Raw genomic sequence first — 21,077 nt, forward strand, 5'->3', positions numbered from 1 at the left:
TTTATTACTGAAATTGAGCTTCTCTGACACATCAGATCCCCCTGAGAACAGCTGGCATGCAGCTGTGGCAGGAGTCATCCCTCAGGCACAGGGCACGTGTCTGGGGGACAGAAAAGTGGCAACTCGGCTTAATGGACTGCTTGCCAACCTAATTAACACTCACCAGATGGGTTTGCAGTCCACGGGGAGAAGCAGAGGATTACCCTCAGGACACTTTTAATTAAGTGTATCTCTTGGGGTCCCAAACCACAAAGGGAGACAAGACAAACAACCCAAGGGCAGCCTCGGTGTTAGAACTGCACTTCACTGAATCCCCGATTCCCTAATCCCCAGAATTTCTGATAAAAGTCCTTTGTTAACATCCACCATTCAAAGATTAGAGGGTTATATTACAAGTGTTCTAAGTGCTGATACAAAGATGTGCCATTGATGGCAGGAGTGTTACAGGAGTGCTACAAACGAGGTGTTATTGCAGGAGACAAAGTATTTTAAATGCCACTGAAGTGGGCACAAATGTTGCAGTTAGTGGTATTAAAAAAGAATCTATTGTTGCCCAGGGAGGAAAATGTGGTATTGAATCGATAAAGCAGGAGATTGTAGCAAGGGAGGGCTGAGGATGGAGAGTAACCTGTTACACCTGGATTTGCACTGCATCTAAATTGCAGAATGTTTTACCTGGACAGGGAAAACTGATCCTACCTTCCTGAAGTGACATCTGCTGGGCTGTTTTCTTCCAAAGGAAAGGGACAAATCTCCTGTAGAGAAGCCCAGCTCAGCATCTCTCTCTGTTTCTGAAATATAAAAGAAAATATTTCAGCCACAGAAATTTCACTACTTCTATCACCAACCCACGCTGTCTTCTGCCTTTCCAAGCAAGGACAAAGCTGTTGAACTCGATATTAGTGTCAGTGAAACTCAATAGTTTTGTGTGGGTTTTTTGTGAAAAACCAAAGAAAGGATGTTGGTTTGTGTTTTCTTTCTAGAGGTAAATGTGCACAGGCACTGATGTATCACTCAGCTCAGATGATGGCTGTCTGAACCATCTCATGGCCGGATTAAGCTGTGATTTACTCTGAGGAGGACACAAACTGTCACTGTTCCCAGCTGGCAGCTGGCCGAGGCTGATGGCAGAGCCATCCCGATTGATGGCAGGGGACGAATCAAAGAATCCCAGAATGGTTTGGGTTAAAAGAGACCTTAAATCTCATCCCATCCCACCCCTGCCATGGCAGGGACACCTTCCACTGTGCCAGGCTGCTCCAAGCCCCAGTGTCCAACCTGGCCTTGGGCACTCCAGGGATGCAGGGGCAGCCCCAGCTGCTCTGGGCAGCTCCTTCCTCCACAGCAGCCGCCGATCCCTCGTCCGGAAGCTGCTCCGAGGGCGATTTGCAGCATTTAAAATAAATTCTCATGGCTCTGAGCTCAGCCATTCCCACAGGGAGCCTGGACGGCCGTTCCTCGGGGCCTCTCCAGGGCTGGCTCAGAGCCACAGTGCCATACAAACACCGTTTGAAGTGTCCCCGGAGCGCTTTGGGGCTCTCCCTGAAACCTCCCGGGGGAGGCGGCGGCGGGGCCGGGACCGCGGCGCCCCTCAGGGGCGCGGACCCGCCACAGACCCCTCAGCGAGGCCGGAACGGCGCGGCCCCTCAGGAAAGAGGACCCGCCGCGACCCCTCACGGCGCCGGGCATGCGCAGAGCCCCGGCTCCCTCCCGCCTCTCTCCCTGTCCCTCACGGCTCCCTCCTTCCCGCTCTCCTCCCCTCCTCTCCATCCGGGTCACCGACCCCCCTCACGCACCCTCAGCTCCCGGGGACGGCGGGAGGGTGGGGGGGAGACGCGCGCGCAGGCGCGTTCCCGCCGCCGCCCCGCCCCGGGACCCGCGGGCGCCGCGCGCTCCCGGCGCCGCTCACGGACACCCGCGGGACCCGCGCGCTCCCGGCGCCTCTCACGGACCCTGCGCGTCCCCGGCGCCCCTCAGGCAGAGCCGTCCGCAGGTGAGCTGAGCCGCGGCCCCGCCGGAGCCGCCCGCGGGCCGTACCGGGCCGGGCCGTGCCGTGGGTGCGGGCGGGGAAGTTGTTTTCATCCTCTCTCAGGGCGGAGATGGAGCGTTTGGGGGTTGAATTAAAGAATATTCGCAGCCGAGCTCCGGCCCCCGGCCCGGGCTTGTCCCGGCGCGCTGAGCCGGGGCAGCTCCGTGGGGTCCCCAGGGTTTGGAATCGTGGCATGGTTCGGGTGGGAAGGATTAAATCCCACCCGGTGCCACCCCTGCCATGGCAGGGACACCTTCCACCGTGCCAGGCTGCTCCAGCCCCAGTGCCCAGCCCGGCCTTGGGGATCCAGGGACAGCCACAGCTGCTCTGGGCATCCCCGCCCTCCCACGGAAGGATTTTCTCCCTGTCAGAGCAGATTTAACTGCTTCTGTGGAAATTGCCACTATTCCCAGCCCTTACATTCCCTGAGCGGTGAGATGTGACCGTGAATGAGCTGCTGCTCCAGAGGATGCCAAGGAAAACCCCGGTGCTGCCTGAGCCCGTGAAGAGCCACAGTTCCCTATGGCAGGAGCTGCTTTGCTTTCATTTCAGATGATTTTTAGCCTTCTATGAAGTTGGGGAGTTTGTTTGTAAGCATTGTTTGTTTATAAGCATTTGTCATTATGAGCATTTCCCTGTCAGCTGGTATTTAAATGATAAGCAGGTGTTAATGCTCAGAGAAAGGACTTAGTGAAAGGTCTGATCCCAGTGGCTTTAGTTCTTGGAATCCTTTAAATTGTGCTGTTCAATCTGAAATCTATGAGGGAGTGAGTGATCCAATAGTTTGCTAATGAGTATTGCAATGAAATTGTTTATAACTCTATTGCTGTTAATAGTATGATAAGAATAAGCTGATTGTAATAAATAACTTAGATTTGCATATCTCCATTCACATCAAACAATTTATAAATAGGAACTCTCACCTTTCCAAGGAGGTAAGTGAAGAAATTCCTTTTCCTGAAGCAGTTTGGCTGTTGCACTGATAATCACATTCCTGTACCTGTCAAGTTTGGAGTGTCCTTCTTCTGATTTTGATGCTTTCTAATAATTGCACAGTAAATAGTTCTACCCAGTCTGTTCAAATATCACTTCTCACAGGGCTGTTACTCACTGTACTTCTTAATTAATATTCATACCTGAGTCTCACCTGTCTCATCCTGATGGCAGGGGGCTGCTGGAGATTTCTGCCTTGCTCAGCAATCAGGTGTTTTGAATTGATTGGGTGAAGTAATGAAAAATCAGTTATCTGAGAAAAGAAATAGAATTAACCATCAGGTTTATGATTAAAAACAACACAACTATGATGAAATCTTAATTTTAAAAAGAAAGAAATACAAAATGATTGCAGTATCTCCTACAGCCCAGTGTGTTTCTACAGAAGCTCTGTGCTGAGCTGGCTTTGGGCTAATGTCACTGCTGCCCTGACTTTGTTCTGCACTGAGGCTCAGACCTGACCAAATCTCGACTTGCTCTGTGTGTTCCTCACTCCATGTTTGAGTCACCATTCATCCAAGTGTTTGAGTTTACTTTCCAAACTCTCCCTTTTCTCTGCCAGTGTTGCTCTCTCCTTGCTGGAGGCCTCCCCATCCTTTGGGCTGTCAGGAAAGCAGAGTTGGTGGGTTGGGTGCTTTGATCCCTCAGGAATGTGGCTGGAATGTTGCTCCCAGCCCAGCAGAGCTTGGCTGGATGTGGGAGTCTGTCCTGCTGCTGTTTGGATGAGCCCAGATCTCTCAGAGCCAGATGGTGCCTTTGGTTTTCACCATGCTGGCGGATTTTTGTTCCTCTTCTCTTCCCTCCTTGCATGAATCAGCAAGCACAAGGACTGAGGTTTCCACCAGCTGCCTGTTCTCCCAAATTTCCATCCCTCCTGCCATGATGGGCAGCAAAACTGAGATCCCCAGGTGTGACTGGGGCAGTCACTGTCATTAACCCACTTAATCCCCCCTCATTAGGCAAATATTCACATGAGATCATTGCCAATGAAGCATCATATATTTACTACCTTCTTGCAGTGTTGTGTCACAGTTATCACTCTTTCCAAACCCAGATCTGGTGCAATTAACCTGTTTTTCTCTCAGCTCAGAGCAGTGTGATAACCTCAGGAGTTCTGCAGGGATGGGTGGCAGAAGGCCCACTTCACCAACATCTTTTCCATTGTTTAAAAAAATACTCTCCCTGATGTTTTTTATTTAGTGTCTTGCTTATTTGCATCTTTTTGTCTTCCTTGATGTACTTACTTCCTGTAAGTACTCCTACCTATGGAAAGGTGCAGGAAAAGGACATTTCCTTACATCAGGAGATTTCAGATTCTGGAGAGGCTTTGGAGAGATGATTTAAATTTGTCCACGTGCTCTCATTGATAAAATAAAGTTATTTTTTCAGATACCAGAGGACTGCTGTGATTACCCAGGGAATGGTTTTAATTATTAAACAAGAAATTGTTGCTCACTGTAAAGTGTGTCATGGAGAAAAGCTTCTAGAACAGCGCTGTCATTTTGGATTCCTGTCAGAGTAAAGGGAGGAGAAATTGCAGTTTCCTGACAGGGTGACTTTATCTTCCCTTGGATGGAGCAGCAGTCCTCCCTCCATGCTCAGCAGGGGAACTGAGGGTTGGTGCTGCTGATTCGTGGGGACAGAACAGATCCTGTGCTGATTGCTGTTCTTTGAGGAATGATTTGCCTTTACAGTGGGCAGGGAGCTGTGCTGCCCTCACATTCGGGTTTTTGGCTGGCAGGGCCCTGCTGGAAGCTGGCACCTGAGGAGCTGCAGGGCGGGAAGGATGCTCAGGGATTCCATGAAGTCCTGGAGCGACAGCCAGTCAGACCTGTACAGCAGTGACCAGGAGGAGGAGGAGCAGATGATTTTTGGTGAAAATGAAGAGGATTTGGAAGAGATGATGGATTTCAGTGACTTGCCTACCTCGCTCTTTGCTTGCAGTGTTCACGAGGCTGTGTTTGAGGTACAGGAGGAGAAGGTAAGGGAGAAGGAGTGTGAGGTGTTCTCAGTGTTCATTGAACGTTTTTGTCTGGATTTTCAGTGTATTAATGCACATCATAATTGAGGGGGGAAAAATCTGTAAATGAGGTCTCTTGTGGATCAGAGAGCTGGTAAATTAATTGAATTTCATAATTGAAAATTATTAATTGGATTTCAGAAGCATGAAATCGATTTTCATGCCAGTGCAGTGCAGCTGCAGCACTGGGCAGCTCTCGCTAGGTGGCACCTGGTGCATTCAGAGTTTCAGGGCTCATTCACATCGGTTTGCTCTTGCGATTCAGGTGGAACCAGTGAGACAATGCTCTGCTGCCCTGAGTGTGGATTTACAAGCAGGGAGGGAGGTGTGGAATGTGCAGGTTGAGGTGATTCAGGAAATGGATGGGATTTGGGAGAGGAGAGTAAAGGAAAATATCTTTTCATGGAGTGAGAATGCTCATTTTACACCTGGAGAATGTTTGTGCTTCTCTCCAGGAAAGGTTTGAAGCACTTTTCACAGTCTATGACGAGCAGGTGACATTCCAGCTGTTCAAGAGCTTCAGGAGGGTGAGGATAAACTTCAGCAACCCCGAGGCAGCAGCCCGAGCTCGGATAGAGCTGCACGAGACCGAGTTCAGTGGGAAGAAGCTGAAGCTTTACTTTGCACAGGTACAGGGGGACACAGAGACCTTGTACCTCTGTGCTTGCTCCCTTATTCCTCCTTTGCCCATGAGCTTCATTTGGGGGAAATATCTGAAATGACCTCATAGTTACATTGAGCTGTGCCAACATTTTAGGGCACAGTGTTGTTTTTTGTCTTGAGCTAAGATTGGTTGGGACAGTCACCAAACCAGACACACAGAGGGGCTGAAACAAAATAAATGGGTCCTAAATTCTCTTTCTAAGAGATTTGTCCCTGTTGCATTGGCACAGGTCCCACAGCAGCCTCTACAAAGGTTCTGAGCTGCAGCAGTTCCTGAGGTGTTGTACAAAGAGCTGAACCTGTTTTTTAAAGCTAGGCTGAATTAGTGGGGAAATAAACCAAATAACAAGAGAATTAATATTTGTGCTGCCTGCAGGTGCAGGTGTCCAGTGAAATTGGGGACAAGTCCTACCTCCTTCCTCCACAACCTGTGAAACAATTCCTGATTTCCCCCCCTGCCTCTCCCCCAGTGGGGTGGAAGCAGAGTGAAGATGCAACTCCTCTGATCAATTATGACCTGCTCTGTGCTGTCTCCAAGCTGGGGCCAGGTAAGGACATTTACTTTTGTTTGGTACTTCCCTTCAAAAGTGGCTATTGAGGGAGTTTTTATACTTGTCCTTTTCTGTGAGAAGAAACTGAGTCTCTTCTCTTTCTAAGCCTTCCTGGGAAATGTGGTATTTGCTTTCTGTGAAAAGCAGGAAATGGTGAGGCTTGATGTGCTCAAATGCTTTTGTAGCTTTTAGTTTACAAATGTCACAGAAATATACAGCACAAATGATGCCACTTGGAGATGTGTTTGCTGCTCATGTTCTGATATCTTCCTGGGATTTTTACATCCCTTCCTTCCTCTAAATGTCAATTAAAAGATTGATTGTATTCAAAGTGTGCTGTAACTGCTACAGAGACTGTTTCAAGGCATTTGGTGAAAAGTGGAGGCTGAGCACATTAAAGATGGGGTGGGAATTAATGATTGCTTGGTTGTGTTGTTGAAGTTAAGGGGTTTTTATCTAAATGCTTTTCCTGGGGGTATTTTTAACCTTGCTCTTGCTGGCTGCTCCCAGGGGAGAAGTACGAGCTGCACGCAGGGACAGACTCCACCCCCAGCGTGGTTGTGCACGTGTGTGAGAGTGAGACTGAGGAGGAGGAGGAGATGAAGAACCCCAAGCAGAAGATCCTGCAGACACGGCGCCCAGAGCCGCCCCCCACCATCCTGAGTGACTCCAAAGCCTTTGAGTGTGCCCTGGAGGTGGGGGGCACAATGCCCTGCTAGAGCTGAGCTGCTCCACCTGGCCAGTCCATGTGTTCTGTCTGTGCTGCTGCTATAGGTCACAACAGGTCTGACTTGTAGTTGTCTCTCATGTTCAAGATTTTGGATGCCAATGCTCTGAAAAGCACTTTAATTTTAGGGACTAGTCCCCCCCGAGTGTAGCAAATCCACCTGACTTGAAATAGTGACAATTAGGGAGTCTGGCTGTGTTTTGGTTTTTTAAGATGTCGCCCTTTGCTCTCTGTTGTACAGTGTGATGTTCCAAGTGCTGAAATAATCTCCTCCTGCCACGAGTGGGTTCCAGCAGGTTCCCTGTACAGCAGTGAAAAGCTGATCTGTCCAACAGCTTCCAGTTAATCTAGTGTTAAACACAAGTGAAATGCACTCTCTGTGCTCAGATTCCTTGCCAGCCGAGGTGAGGGTTAACCTTTGCTTTTCTCAGAAATACCAGCTGTGTGTGTAGTTTGACATGAGGCACAAATGCACTGAGGAGCTGAATTCAGGGGGGAGAACACCAGAGGAAGAACCTCAGAGTCCATCACCAACACTCCTGCTCTGGTGCCTGTGGGGGTGCACAGTTAGGAGTTAATGACAGTGGTGGAGTGAAATATGGATCCAGCTGGTGAGTGTGCTGTGTCTGATCCTCTCTGACAATCTGGGATGTTTGTTCCTCTCCAGTCCTTGGGACAGCCTCCACCTCTGAATAAACCCAGTGACTGTTAGGTCCTGGCAGGAGCTAAAACATCCAAGGGTTAGTTGTTAACTTCTCCAGTCTGTTTTGTATTTTCAAAGACAATCAGTTGCCTGGCTTAGCCAGTTTTTATGCAGTTTCAGCCCTTGTTTGCTGTTTTTCATGAAGACTTTTTCTGTGTGGCCTCCTGTGTGTCTGACAGAGCATCTGCTGCTTCTGAGACCAGGATGCATCTTTTAGAATACAGATCTTTGATTTTGTGATCTTGTGTTAAATGTTTTAGTAGGAGGAAAATATGCCTTGGTATAACAACACCTGCTCCTGTGCTTTTATGCTATTTTATAGCCAAACTTTTTTAGTCTAGACAGATTCTTCTTTTTTTCTATTTAAAAAGATAAAATGATTTGTGAACAAACCAGGCTGCTGATGTTCCTGTGTAGAAATCATTCAGAAATTCAGACTTTTCAGGTTCATTTCAGTGTGTTTCAGTTGTACCTGACGTGCTTCTTGAACTTCCAGAAGTGTTTTCACTTGGCTGACAGCAGGGGGAAAAGGAATGGGCAGGGATTCTCATGGATGTGGAGGTTTTCAGCTCTGTGTTATGCCTGCTCAGGATCCCTCCTGCCACCAGCTTCAAAGTGAGATCCTGCAGGTCCTTGCTCCAGAGACAGGAATAGCACAGAGTGAAAAGGTGGGAAATGGGGTTTGTCCTTCTATCACAGGTGTGGTATTTATGTATCTCTTCAGGTATTGAAATCACTCCAAGCCCAGCTTCACTGTCTCACTGTTCCATGGAATTAAAACAAAGGTAAAAACCCCAACAAAAACCTGTGTTATCCAGCAGGCGTATGGATTTTTGAAATTCCAGAAGTCTGAGTTGGATTCTCTGTGGTGTTTCTATTTTTTAAATGATTTCATTTCTACCCCAGTGTAGAAGTTGCTGTAAGTAGGAGTAAATGGAAAACCTTCAGAAACAATTTTATAATGAGAATCAAGTGTGATGGTGTTGATGTATAAATGTGTAAAATGTGGAACAACATTCCAGCACTTTCCATTGTGTAAAGACACTTCAAATAAAACAATGCAGTGCCATTCACACTTGGGATCTGGAGTGTTCCATCAGGACAAGGAGGACATTGAGATCTGTGATGGGGGTGTCTGCTTGAATGTTCTCCTGGGCTGAAGGGATGGCAGGGACCTACGAGAGGGATTTGGGAACCTTGGGTGGGAAGGAGGATTCAAACATCTTTAATGAGGCCACTGATCAATATCAGAAGTGATTTTCTCCACTCCAGGGTGACAGGCTGCCTTGGCAAATGAAGCTGGAGTTTGTTTTATTCCTCCATGCCATGATTCAGTGCCCCCCACCAGAACTTTCTCCCAGTCACTGACCTGCTGGTGAGGGCTATTTTTAGCTGCAAGCTTGCACAGAGGCACCAACTCAGCCCTTTCTGAGCTTGCACTTTGTATAAATAAATACCCCAAATTCCTTTAAAACGTCCTCCTTGAGCAGCAACTGAAATATGTGGTGCTTCTTTGTGTTCTGGATTTATGGGAGTACTTTGGTTCTGTAATAACTGAGAACCTGTGATTGCACCTCCTCATTCTGCCTTGTTCCCTGTGCATAAAATCCCAATTGCTTCATTTATTCCCTGAAAGGTTTGATTCCCATTTTTGTCTGCGTTTGGATTAGGGATACTTTTGAGCCCAGAACAGAAGGCTGGTTTGTGAATTTTACTGGGTTTTGTTTATTTGCTCCACTCTCAGTGTAAAACCTGCTAGGAGAGAATCTTGGTGTGGAAAGAGACCCCAGCCAAGCTTCATCTCCTTGGAGAAAATGCAGAGCAAGATAAAAGAGTTCTCCTGCTGCAGGTACTGACCCTGAGATGTGAGTGAGTGTGACACAGCTGTCCCTGCCATCACTCACAGCTCCAGGGAGGGTCCCAGGGGCTGACTGCTCCATAAAACAAGAGCAGGGCCGAGAGAGTAGAAAACACTGTTTGGGATGTTACCTAATGTGTTAAAATCCTGCTCTGAACCAGGCTCTGTACTGGAACACCCTGGCATGCTCAGGCTTGCAGAGGGAATGTTTGATTCCCCTGCTGAAGGAACTATTCCAACCATCAGCAGCATCGGGGTGAGGCAGTGGGAAAGACACTCTGGCAGTCTGCTTTGTTCTTACATAAAACATATAAAAAGAACCAATTCCTGTCCTCTGTGGCTCTGTGTTGGGATCACAGGCACAGGACAGGGACTGGGAGGGCAGCCAGGCTGAGCTGTGCCCTCCTAGTGGGACAGGTCACCTCAGCTCCTTCATCCCTCCCAGGGGGTCTGGTAATTATTTCTGAGGCTGTGGGTGCATGGAGGGCCTGGTTTCACAATTCAGGTCCAAACTCAATCATAATGAATGTTTAGCTGGTTTTGATATCTGCTGTGATCTCTGTTTCCTCTTGGTTCTCACTGAGACACTCCAGCTCTGTGTGCCCTGCCAGGGGCAGGCAAAGTGCAGATTAACCAGCAGAGCCATTCCAGGAGGAGTCCAAACCTGCTCCATGGTAAATTCACTGAGACTCCACACCTCGTAAGGCTGTGTCACTTCCTGGGGGTTGGTAATGCTGTAGTAAGCCTGGAGTTAATTCAGAGTTATGTTTTGTCCTTTGATGTCCATTGACTTCATCAGGATTTTATGGAGCATCCCAGAGTCTCCTTTGGTCCTCCTTTAATGGGATAAGCTCAGGGTTGGTGCCACAAACTGGGTCACTGATGGTGACAGCAGAGCTTTATAGTGACAGTGTATAAACATTTATTTATCCATTTAACAGTGTATAAACCTGGTGTGTGCCTCTAGCTGGTAGTAAAGGGCTACAAGTTTAGGACTGGTGAGGGACAAACCTTGGGAACTCCCGCTGTGACACGGGGGTTTATCCCAGACCCCTCCATCCCCTCGGCCGCTGCCCGGCGGGATCAGGGGCACCGCAGCCCCGCACAGGGCCAGGGAGGCGGCGCCGGGGGCCGGGCCGGGCTGGGCGGCCCCGGGGAGGCGCCGGGGCTGTGCCGGGGCTGTGCCGGGGCTGTGCCGGGGCTGTGCCGGGGCTGTGCCGGGGCTGTGCCGGGGCTGCCTCCGGCCGCAGCGGCACCGGGCTCCCCGCGGCAGCGCCGGGCGGGGCGGGGCTGGGCAGCTCCGCGCTGGGGAAGGGGCGGGAGCGGCGGCGGGGGCAGCCCCGCAGCCCCGGCGGGCGGACGGAGCCGGAGCCGCTGCGGCAGCGCCGGAGCCCCGAGCCCGCAGCATCCTCCGTGAGTAGCGCCGGCCGAGGGTCGGGTGTAGGAACCGCTCTGAATGGGGATAACTGGAACCTTTCTGCCCTAAAACTCTCTTCCCTTCTGCCCCAAAGCTCTGCTCCTTTCCGCCCCGTTCCAAGCGCTGGTGGGAGCGCAGTTACTCCGGGTTTGTGTGCAAGGCAGTGTGGATGTATCATGGGAAACGCGAGTTCTTCATCGGCGCCTCCAAACCAGAGGGAAATAGAGAGCAGATGTCCTCGCACGTTTTTCTGTTCAGCTGCTGCTCGAGCAGTTGTTCATTAATCGGGAGCCCGCAAGGGACGGCACTGGGACTGCTCTGGCGCGGTTTCCTCCCCACAGGAAGGGAAGCCCGCATGGCTGTTGAAAGCTCATTCCATCGCCGGCGGTGTCCTTTCATCGCTGGGGACGCTGAATCTCTTGTCCTGACTTATTCAACCCTGGCACTATAAATATGCGTTTGTCGTTGGTTATTTGTTTGTGGGTTTGGACTTTTTTTTTTCTTCTATACTTTTTTTTTTTCTCCAATCTGCTGAGCGGCGTGCTGGAAAGAGCTAGCAGAGTAATATTTAACAGGAACAGAACTCCAGAGCATTGTGTTACAGTTCACTGAGTGTCCCCAGCACAGAACAAAACTACACTGCTTGCATTATTTGGGAACACACTGAAGCTGCTGACAGGTTTAAATGGTAATTTCTGGTTTTTCCTGGTAATTAATGTATTTAATGCCCCAGGAAGTCCTTGCTAAGGGAAGCGTAGCTTTTTGTAAACAGCTTTCACTGATGGGGTGCATTGTGCTGGATGGCAGGAGGGGTTGATTTAGTGATTACAAACCAGGAGACAAAGGCAAAGCAGAGACCAGTGACTTCAGGGTCTGACAGAGTTATTGTCCCTCTGTGGGTGCCAGACTGGGGCACTGAGGGTTTGCCAAGGGGTTCTGGTGGAGAACGGGCTGCGAGAGTGAGGTGTCAGCTGCTGCGTGTCCTCAGGGCTCTGCACAGGGAAGGCGCCTCACTGATTTAACAATAGGCAAGAAATCCTGGGGCTGCCTCTGAGCTGCTCTGAGCACTGAGAGGAGCTGCATTTCTGTGTGGAGCCTTTGTGCTGTGTACAGAATTCTTTACATATAGAAGCACAGAACAGGTTGGCTTTGAAAAGAACTTAAAGCCCACCCAGTGCCACCCCTGCCATGGCAGGGACACCTCCACTGTCCCAGGCTGCTCCCAGCCCCAGTGTCCAACCTGGCCTTGGGCACTGCCAGGGATCCAGGGGCAGCCCCAGCTGCTCTGGGTACCCTGTGCCAGGGCCTCATCACCCTCACAAGGAAGAAGTTTTTCCCAATATCCCACCCATCCCTCCCCTCTGACAGTGGGAAGCCATTCCCCCTTGTGCTGCCTGCATGAAAAGCCCCTCTCCCTCCTTTTTATATGACCCTTTAATTGCTGGCTTTAAAGAAAACCTAATTGGGCAATGTGCAGTTCACAGTCTGCTTTAGACACTGCTCTGGATGAGTCAGTGACAGAAGTCTATCAAGTTTATATTTCCAGGCTTTAGAAATGAGGGTGTTCCTGTTGTCACTTCTTGTCACCTGTGGGAGCTGAGGGGTTTTGGTGCCTCTCATGATCTAAAGCAGGCAGGTAAAATTACTGAGGGGTTTTTAGTTGCTGCTACTGCCCAGAGCTGCCTGCGGTTTGTGCCCCTCTGTCTTGGCAAGGCAATGAACTGCTTTTAATGTGTGTTTTAGCAGCAGCTCAGCCTGGGCAGCTCATGCCAGAACCTGAGAAAATGCTCATGTAAAGGTGCTGCCCTGACAGGGGGACACTCAGGCTCACACAGGGAGGGTTGTTTGCCTCAGGCCACTTTCAACCTGGGCTTTTCTTTCCTCCTTCCTCCCTTTCTGGAGCCTCTCAAGGTAAACCCAGGCACGTTCAGGTCTCACTGAAGGACATAATGTTTTCACTACTCCCTGAAATCACAGCTTGCCTCAATCCCTGGCGGTGTTCCCGGGGTGCTGGGAAGGTGAGGGCAGGAACAGCTCCATGCAAACCCCACCTTTCCCCAGGTGAAAGCTCTGAACCTGTGTCCTCCTAACCAGCACCTGCCTTCCCTGGCAGGGAGCTGCCTCCCCAAGTCCAGCCACCCTGGGAAAACCCTCAAACAATCCCCTCTGTTCCCTGTGGCCCCTCTGCTGTAATTGCCAGGTGCTGCTGACAGGTGAGCTCTGATCCCCATCTCCTCACAAACAAACCCAGCCCAGCAGGGCAGGGGCAGCAGAAGGGAGGCTTTGGAAAAGGGGGCACTTCCCCCCTTGACAGAACAACCCATCCCCTGTATCTGCCAAGGTGTTTGAAATGGAAACGTGCCCAAAGCTGAACTTTATGGAAACATTTCCAGCTCCATAACGTGGGCATGCAAAAATAACCAAAAGTGTGGAGAGTGAGAGTGAATGAGAGGCTCTGAGAGGCCAGGCAGGTGTGTGTGCACAGGGGGAAGTGCAGCCCTGTGTCATGGACAAAGAATGTCCTGTGATTACTGTATCAAAGTCCACTTCTTCTCCCCTGCTGAATGGCTTTTATCCAGCACTCCTGATTTTCCAAATGTTTTTCTGAACAGAGTAGAACCCAGGCTGAAAATCAGTAGGTTCCCATGGATTTTGCTGGGCTTTTCTGGGTCTTTCTTGCAGCAGAGGCTTGGTCAGGTGTAACCTGCTGATTCACAGGGCAGGAATGGAGCTGGTACTCCAGGTAAGAGCAGGACTGGCACCTTCCACCCTGGCTGGAGACACAGACCTTGCAGCTCACAAAGCAGAAAAATCCCAACCTGCTGCACTTTTCAAACTGCACCTCAGATTGGTGCAGCCTGCTGGATAAATTCATCCCTTTCATAAACAGGTGGTTTCACTACGACAATAAAAATTCTTTGGGTCTGGGTGACTCATGCACAAACAGCTCCCCATTCCCAAGGTGGTTTGAGAGGGAAGGTAGAAGGATGAATATTTCATGGCTTAATATTAAAATATTCAGCCTTATTTATTTGGAGTTTTTATTTTGGTAGCCAGAGGAGGAAAAAAAGGCTTCTGTAGGTCTGGCATTTGCAGTGCCCGAGTCAGGAGCCACAGGGTGAGAGCTGGATGTGGCTGTTTCTGAATTATGTCCATAGAACACTTGCTCAGCTTTTCATGAAGAGTCTCTTGAGCCTCTGCTGCCATTGGTGAAACCCTTTTCCATATGGGAGGATGGGTGGGAAGACAGGAACAGCTGTCCCTGAGCTCTGGGGCTCCCAGGTCCCTCTGAGGTGTGAGCCCTGTGCTGGATAATAGGGCTGGGCAGAGTCTAAACACAAAATATTTCAGCTGATGCTCATGTTGATGAATTAACTTGGCCTTGGCTAAACAAAGGAATCATTCACTCATAGGAGAATGACCCAGTTACAGGCTTGTGGCAAAGTTATTTTGGTTTTTAGATTAAAGGAAGAAAACCAAACTTTTAACTTGAGAGGAGTGGAGATTTGAAGAGCGGCCCTTGCAGTTCTGATCCTGCATCCCAGTCAGACACCAACCAATTCCCTTCCTGCTGCCTCCTGATCCCTTTCATTCCTCACTGACCTGCTCTGCAGGTTTTTAATTGGTATTAATTTTTATTACCAACTGATTTCCACTGAATTATTTCTAGCTATTGTTTATCTTGTGCTGTGTAAAATTGAAGTTACCATGCCACAATATCCCAGGGGAGCACCAGAGCCCTGCCTGGCTGTACTGAGCAGCATCTGGAGTGGGAATGCAGTTCCATAGCAAGTGCTGAAGGATAATTTACTGTTCAAGGGGCAGCTGGAGTGTCCCAGCTCTGGGACTGGGAGCTGAGCTGGTTCCAGAGGGCTCTTTGAAGTGCTGCTCACACCCCTCTCGGCCTGAAGGAGCCCTTTAATGGCTCAGGTTTCCAGGGACACTTGGAAAACCCTTTTAAAACCAGCAAACACCCCTGCTGCTCTTTCCAGATTCAGTTTTACCCACCAAAACACAGGCATGTTTTCAGCTGTGCCCTTGGAAGTTCATCCACTGCAATAACAGACCTGAGCTGACACTGGGCTGAACTCACAACCTCCTGCCACAGCCACGTTGCAATGTTCAGGGGCTGCTGTTTGTCCTGACACTTTTGGAGCTCCAAGTGAAGGAGCTAAATGGTTTTTCTTCTCCATGTTAGATGAATGAAGCTATTTTAAATTCTATTTAATAATAGAGTTTTTAAACCTTTCTGTGATGAGTTTTATCCTTCCCTCAAGACATTGCTGAATTCTGGATGCAGAAACCTCCACACTCATTTGCTCAGTGATCTGAATCTCAACCAGAGGTGATAATCTAAAATCCCAAAGCACTTAAGATACATTATTGTGTTTGCACCTTATTTTTTTCTATTACCACTGACCAGGGGATATTTTGAGGCGAATTGCCCAAGACTGTACCAAAGTTTCCATCATACCCATTTTGAATTTCCATTCCTTCAGCAGGGCCAGGTTTCCACCACAATGAAAATATGAAGAACCCCGGTTCAGTGAGCCTTTGGTGGGCAGTTGCCTAATTTGCAGTGTGAAATTTGGGTGAAGATTTTGGGAATTCACTCCTTTTTCCCCTCTGCAGCCGACTCAAGATGACGACGGCCACGCCACTGACCAATAACACTCAGCTCTCAGTGAATGTGACCACAAAGTCCCAAGAACACAATCTCTATCAAAGTAAGGCAAGGACTGGGGTGGTGGCTCTTTTTGGTTTTAAGTGGACTTTGAACTTATCAAACTTCAAACACTACAGTGACAACTTTGCAAATATGGCTTTTTTCCTTTCCTGCTTCTCTCCCAGGCTCTGGAGCAATAGTTGCTGCCATCGTGGTGGGGGTGATTGTTATTTTCACAGTGGTTCTGCTCATCCTGAAAACATACAACAGGTACGTGACCAAGCCAAAGCAGCATGAACCAAACTCCCTGCTCGCAGCTCACAGAGCATTTCAGGGCTTGCTGCTGAAAATTTCCAGGAGAATCTAAGCACTGAAGTGCTGATTGCAGTGAATCTCACTGTCAGGGCTCTGTGGCTGGATCTTAGGAAGCACAAAGAGCTCCCTGATGGGGGCTGCATGGTGGGAGCTGTTTTTAGGGATTCCTGGTGGTGCAGGGAAGGTGTGAGTGTGCACCCAGGCTGCCACAGGGAGAGCTTGATTCCTCACTTCTCAGAGCTCACATGCTCTGGGAGACTTTTGGTACCTTTGGGATAAATCCTGGCTTGGTGTGACTGTGTTGTGTGGGAACCTCCCCAAAACCTCCCCTGGGAGAGGAGAGCCCAGCCCAGGAGCCAATTCCCCTTTTACCTTTGCCAGGCGCATGCGAGTGCGGCGGGAGCTGGAACCCAAGGGCTCCAAGCTGGCAGTGCCACCTCCTGTGGGGCACAGCAGCCACAGCCTGGCCCAGCAGCCCTCGGTGACCTTCATCCCTGTGGACATCCACCTGCAGAGCAGGTAACCAGGAGCTCCCTGCCAGAGAAGAGATGGAATTGTTACCCCATGGAGCTGGGACTGCCCTGGGAGCAGCAGCCAGCTGGTGTTCCCTCTGTGAAGTGACACAATCCCTGGTTCCCAGCTTTGGGAGGAAAAACCAGAGGTCTGGACACTTCCGCTGTGACTGAAATGACAGCTGGAGGTCTAGGATGGCAGTGAGACCTCCTCTGGGTCTGGATAAACCAGGAAGAGAAGATGCCCAGGTGTTGTGGAGCTTTTGCTCCCTCAGAGACTCTGCACCCTCTGTGTTCTGCTGAGGAACTGGAGGGAAAGTCTGGACATGCCCCAAACCCAGCTGGGACCTGAGTTTGTTACGAGTTACATGCAAGAGGTTTGTGGATTATTTTATACCTGATGGGTAGTACAGGAGGTATCAAAATTGTATTTATCTTTGCTCATATTTCATGTTTCTAATCTCAAATATGTACAGGTTCTTATTTTCAAGTATTTTAACTGTTTCTATAAACTCTGTAACTCTCCATTTCTGAAGGAACTCGGTGTCTGAGGGGTTTCACTCTCAATCCACGTTCATGGCTGGAGCTGTGTTAGAATGCTCAGTCTAACACAAAATCTGAGTTCTTTAACTGACAAAAATAAGCATGGAAATAGAAAAACCAGCTTGGACAGAGCAGGGGAGGCTCAGTGCAGCCCCAGTTGCCACTCACCCTGCAAGGCTTTGTTCCCTGGTGCAGCCCAACTATTTTTAGCCATTTTTTATTCTCAAACCAACCCGAAGTGAGGCTGTTTTGTGAGTGTGAGGGCTGTGGGTGTGCAGCAGTGGCACAAAGGAATTCCCAGGGACACTCAGAGCCCACGGGCTGGGAACACAGAGCACCATTGTCACACACTCACTGCCAGATTGTCTGAGATTTTATAGTTTGTACTTTTTTCCAATAAGCTTGGATCTCTTAGGCAGGTCAGTTTAACTAGCTGGTAATTTTTATTGTGCAGAAACTAAATTCAATTACTTTGCCATATTCTTTTTTGGCTGAAACTGGAGCACGGTTTGGATTCCAAAGCAAATATTGAGACAGCTGTTTGTGAAGTTTCTGAATCTCCTTGTGAATATTTCTCCTGTCCAGGTTCTTTACCTTATTTTTTGTGGCAGGGAGAATTGATTTAAGAATTCAAAAGGGACAGCAGATGCACATCTAATTCTTTTTCCAAAAAAATATAAAGGAGCTGGTTTTTTGTTTCTATCTCTGGATGTTCTCTGAGCAGTTCCATGGGATCAAAATCAAGATTTTTGGGGAAGATAAGCCCATCTTTACTGTTGTTGTTTTTAACATCCCTAGCCAGACCTACTTGTAGCACATTTTGTTTACTTTCCATTTGCTTTGTTTAAAGCCAGCACAGTTCACAAGCAGAGAAAGCAGAACTACTGCAAGCAGCTCCAGTTTCACAGGGTTACTATTGCTGGCAGCAGAACTGGCTGCTAGGGCCACACCAGCATTGCTCCGGCTGAAAAATTCAAATACCACTAAAATCTGCATCCCATTGGCACCTCCTGGGAGGCCCCACAACCCCTCCTGGCAGTCAAACCCAGAGCAGTGCTGAGCAAGCAAAACACCTTCCCAAGGAACAAAAATCCCTGCTCTGTGCCATTTGCTGTGCATTTCAGCTTTCCAGGAACAATCCCACACTCTCCCTGCCCTGGGAACATCAGGGCTGATCCAGCCTGTCCTGATTTGGCCCCCAGGTTCCACTTCCAAGCTCACAGATTTTGGGAGTGCTCCCCCTCAGCTGGCCCTGCCTTGCAAGAATCAATTGTTGGTTTTTCCCTCCTGAAAGTTCTACAGGATCTTCAGCAGGTCAGATCCTCCAGCTGGAATTTCACTGATTCAGATACTCTGGTAAAATGTTTAATTTTTCACTGCTGGGTGAGTCCTGACCCCAAAACTCAGCTCTCCCCCCGATTTCCATCCTCCTTGTCCCAGCAGAGAGCATGGAGCTCCACCTAGTGTCCTCCTGCCTTCCCACGGGCTCTAAATCCTGTTCCTCAACAGAAACATAAAGCAATTCCAGCTTCAGCTGTCGCCTTTACTAAGCTCCCTCATCCACAGTGCCAGGGCTGTGGAGCAGCCGAGTCAAGCACTGTCCCAAGTTTGGCCATGCAAGACTTAGATCATTACAAGTCTAAGCAGATAAAATATGATTATTTCCCTTGGGTTTTATTCTTGAGCCCCATAACCAATTTATTTCCCAAGAATGTGTCTGTAATTCAGCCCAGAAGGAGCCACAGAGAGCAGTGACCCACACCAGTCACACCAGTTTGTCCGGAGTGGGATGGGCTGGAGAGCTCATGGCTTCTCCTCAGGACCAGAAAGGCAGGGAGCTGCTGAGGGGGTCCAGTGGAGGCCACAAAGATGAATTGGGGTCTGGAGCATCTCCCTGATGAGGAGAGACTGCAGGAGGTGGGCCTGGTTATTCTGGAGGAGGGAAGGCTGAGGAGACCCCATAAACCCATAAAATATCCCCAGGGGCTCTTAGAGGATGGTACCAGGCTCTGTTCAGGGACAGGACGAGAAGCAATGGCCATAAAATAAAACATAACTAGTTCCACCTCAACGTGAGGAAGAACTTCTTGCCATGAGGGTGGCAGAGCCCTGGAACAGCTGCCCAGGAAGGGCTGGAGTCTCCCTCTGTGGGGACATCCCCAACCCACCTGGACGTGTCCCTGTGCCACCTGCTGACCCTGCTTGGGCAGGGGCTGGGCTGGGCTATCGCCAGAGGCCCCCTCCAACCCCAACTCTTCTGTGATCTCTTCAGAGCCCTGCCTTGGGCCCAGTGACCTCTGTTATTCCGGGAAGGAGCCGAGGGGCCGTTGCTGAGGGGTCGCTGCCGGGGGCTGAGGCGGCTGCGCCCTCACGATCCGGCCCGGCCCCGCCGCCATCCCTGAGGGAGCCGCGGCCGTGAGGGCACCGGAGATGTCTCGCGAGACACCGACATCAGCAACAGCTGCGGGGGCCAACATCTCGCGAGAGCGTGACTCACCGTCGCGCTCCCCACGCGCGAGCGCGCCGGAGCAGCCGCGCTCTCTCATTGGCCCGGCTCCCGCGCGCGCGCCGGCGCTCCGCCAGTCAGCAGGCTGCGCAGGGAAACCCTGCGCTGCGCGCGCCTGGCTCCGCCCACCCCCTCGCGCCTTCCCTCCCGCCTTCCCTCCCTCCGCCCCCCCACACCCCCGGCACGGCTGAGGGGGCGCGCGGTGCACGCCGGGACGGCAGCGCGCGCCGCGGCCGGGAGGAGGCGGAGGAGCCAAGATGGACGCCGGGTTCTTCCGCGTAAGTGCCGGCCCGGGGGGCCCTGAGGGCGGGCGGGCGGCGCGGCGGCCCCGCCGGGGCACGGGGGCACCGCCCGGCCCCGCCGCAGGCCCGCGCTGGAGCCGCGCAGCCCCGCGCGGCGCCGCCGTGCCCCCCCGCCCCCGCCCTGCGCAGGCTCCTCGCCGCGGAGAAAATGGCGGCGGGAAGAGGCCGCGGCGGCGCGGCCCGGGCGGCAGCGCGGGGATCGAGCGGCTCCGGGCCGGACTCCGCACGGGGGGAGCTCCGCGGGCGCCCCCGGGGCTGCGCTCCCTGCCCAGGCTCCTCACGGGGTTCCTCACGGCCCCGGCCCCGGCGGTCCCGACCCACGCGGGGCCGTGTCACCGCTGCGGCCCCCCAGGCGCGGGGGGACAGCGGCCGAAGGGCTCTGAGGGGCCAGCCCGGGTTTGAGCTGTCCATGCTCTATAGGGGCCACGGTCAAAGCAAATAAACAACCCTGCCCCTGTGTTTATTGAGATTTTTTTAGAGGTTTTAAAGGGTATTCATAGCAAAAAGAAGTTGGGCTGTATTCGTACGTTGGTATTTTGGTTTTAATCCTTGAGTTTCTTCTCTAGTCTTAAAGCTGTGCTGCATTTTCTGCAGAGACCGTGAAACCTACCCAGGGTCTATTTCTTTTCGTCTTTTTCCTCCATTAATTGAAATTACCTTTTCTGGGGGGTTTCCGTGATAATTTTTGAGAACCAATCTAAATTTCAAAGTTCATTCATTTGTTCAGCCCATATTATTTTCATTTCCTGCAGATAGGGTGCTTTTAAAATACAGCAGCGCACATAACCCCTCCCTTAGTTCAGTTCTGTGTTCATGGACTAACTTGAGAAAAATAATTGCAGATTAATTCTGCACTTGTTCTAATGCAGCTGTTAAAAGGTTTACAGTTGATTGACAGCAGGATTACTGGGGCTGAAAACTCTGGATTAGAACTGTAATATTCTTTTAAACTGGCCTGTGGAAGGTAGCATTTTATAAAAGCCAAAGCAGCGTGGCACAGAAATGGGGCTGTGAACTGTTCTGGTTTTATTCTGGGTTCAGGAGGAACCAAATGTGAAATGACAGAAATGCAGCAGAGCAGCAATTTGGATTCCCCATACCAAGCACTTCCTATTTATAATTCTGTCAGTTCTTCACATTTCTGTGAAGTTTCAGTGCAAACTTATTTTATCTGTCTTTAAACTCCTGCAGCCCCCTTGCTCTGTCCTGTTTGGTTCCCTTTGCTCCCTGCCACGTGTTAGCAACAAGAAACTTCCATTTCCCTTCTGAGTT

General features: G+C 50.4%; 3 protein-coding genes and 1 long non-coding RNA gene across 15 annotated transcripts in view; 3 read left to right on the forward strand and 1 right to left on the reverse strand.

Annotated features, from left to right (window-relative positions):
- Positions 1–1,900: 1,900 nt before the first annotated feature.
- Positions 1,901–8,759, forward strand: RCAN3 (RCAN family member 3). Of its 2 annotated transcripts, none has more exons than XM_063177530.1 (5): positions 1,901–1,993; positions 4,764–5,003; positions 5,498–5,671; positions 6,082–6,253; positions 6,767–8,759. In XM_063177530.1, exons 2-5 carry the CDS (start codon positions 4,809–4,811, stop codon positions 6,973–6,975), a joined length of 750 nt encoding a protein of 249 aa, XP_063033600.1. In that variant the 5' UTR covers positions 1,901–1,993; positions 4,764–4,808; the 3' UTR covers positions 6,976–8,759. The 2 variants fall into 2 exon arrangements, with proteins under 2 accessions (XP_063033600.1, XP_063033601.1); XM_063177531.1 differs by lacking the exon at positions 1,901–1,993 and adding an exon at positions 2,948–2,964.
- A 2,127-nt stretch (positions 8,760–10,886) lies between these two features.
- NCMAP (non-compact myelin associated protein) lies at positions 10,887–17,699 on the forward strand. Of its 4 annotated transcripts, none has more exons than XM_063177410.1 (4): positions 10,887–10,957; positions 15,594–15,688; positions 15,813–15,897; positions 16,324–17,699. In XM_063177410.1, the coding sequence occupies exons 2-4, from the start codon at positions 15,604–15,606 to the stop codon at positions 16,463–16,465; spliced, it is 312 nt and encodes a 103-aa protein (XP_063033480.1). In that variant the 5' UTR covers positions 10,887–10,957; positions 15,594–15,603; the 3' UTR covers positions 16,466–17,699. The 4 variants fall into 4 exon arrangements, with proteins under 4 accessions (XP_063033480.1, XP_063033479.1, XP_063033478.1 ...); XM_063177409.1 differs by having other exon boundaries at positions 10,921–10,957; positions 15,464–15,688; XM_063177408.1 differs by lacking the exon at positions 10,887–10,957 and adding an exon at positions 11,510–11,649 and having other exon boundaries at positions 15,461–15,688.
- Positions 11,415–19,373, reverse strand: LOC134429981 (uncharacterized). 2 transcript variants are annotated; one of them, XR_010030696.1, is made up of 3 exons: positions 19,166–19,373; positions 16,315–16,476; positions 11,415–11,514 (listed from the first exon to the last, which is right to left on the reverse strand). It is a non-coding gene; the product is annotated as an uncharacterized LOC134429981 (long non-coding RNA). The 2 variants fall into 2 exon arrangements; XR_010030697.1 differs by lacking the exon at positions 11,415–11,514 and adding an exon at positions 12,327–13,731.
- Positions 19,374–19,682: 309 nt separating this feature from the next.
- SRRM1 (serine and arginine repetitive matrix 1) overlaps positions 19,683–21,077 on the forward strand; it is a 17,260-nt gene continuing 15,865 nt past the window's right edge. For all 7 annotated transcript variants that reach the window (XM_063177621.1, XM_063177625.1, XM_063177622.1 and 4 more), the window contains exon 1: positions 19,683–19,781. In XM_063177621.1, coding sequence (XP_063033691.1) covers positions 19,761–19,781 — 21 coding nt within the window. In that variant the 5' untranslated portion in view covers positions 19,683–19,760. The remainder of the gene's footprint in view (positions 19,782–21,077) is intronic.

Source organism: Melospiza melodia, chromosome 27 (assembly GCF_035770615.1).
Source record: "Melospiza melodia melodia isolate bMelMel2 chromosome 27, bMelMel2.pri, whole genome shotgun sequence".
NCBI lineage: Eukaryota > Metazoa > Chordata > Aves > Passeriformes > Passerellidae > Melospiza > Melospiza melodia.

Coding starts and splice junctions, on each gene's coding strand:
- NCMAP (XM_063177410.1), top strand. CDS start 15,604: ATGACGACGGCCACGCCACTGACCAATAACACTCAGCTCTCAGTGAAT. Junction 15,689..15,812: donor AGAACACAATCTCTATCAAA/GTAAGGCAAGGA, acceptor CTTCTCTCCCAG/GCTCTGGAGCAATAGTTGCT. Junction 15,898..16,323: donor ATCCTGAAAACATACAACAG/GTACGTGACCAA, acceptor TACCTTTGCCAG/GCGCATGCGAGTGCGGCGGG.
- RCAN3 (XM_063177530.1), top strand. CDS start 4,809: ATGCTCAGGGATTCCATGAAGTCCTGGAGCGACAGCCAGTCAGACCTG. Junction 5,004..5,497: donor TTGAGGTACAGGAGGAGAAG/GTAAGGGAGAAG, acceptor GCTTCTCTCCAG/GAAAGGTTTGAAGCACTTTT. Junction 5,672..6,081: donor TGAAGCTTTACTTTGCACAG/GTACAGGGGGAC, acceptor TGCTGCCTGCAG/GTGCAGGTGTCCAGTGAAAT.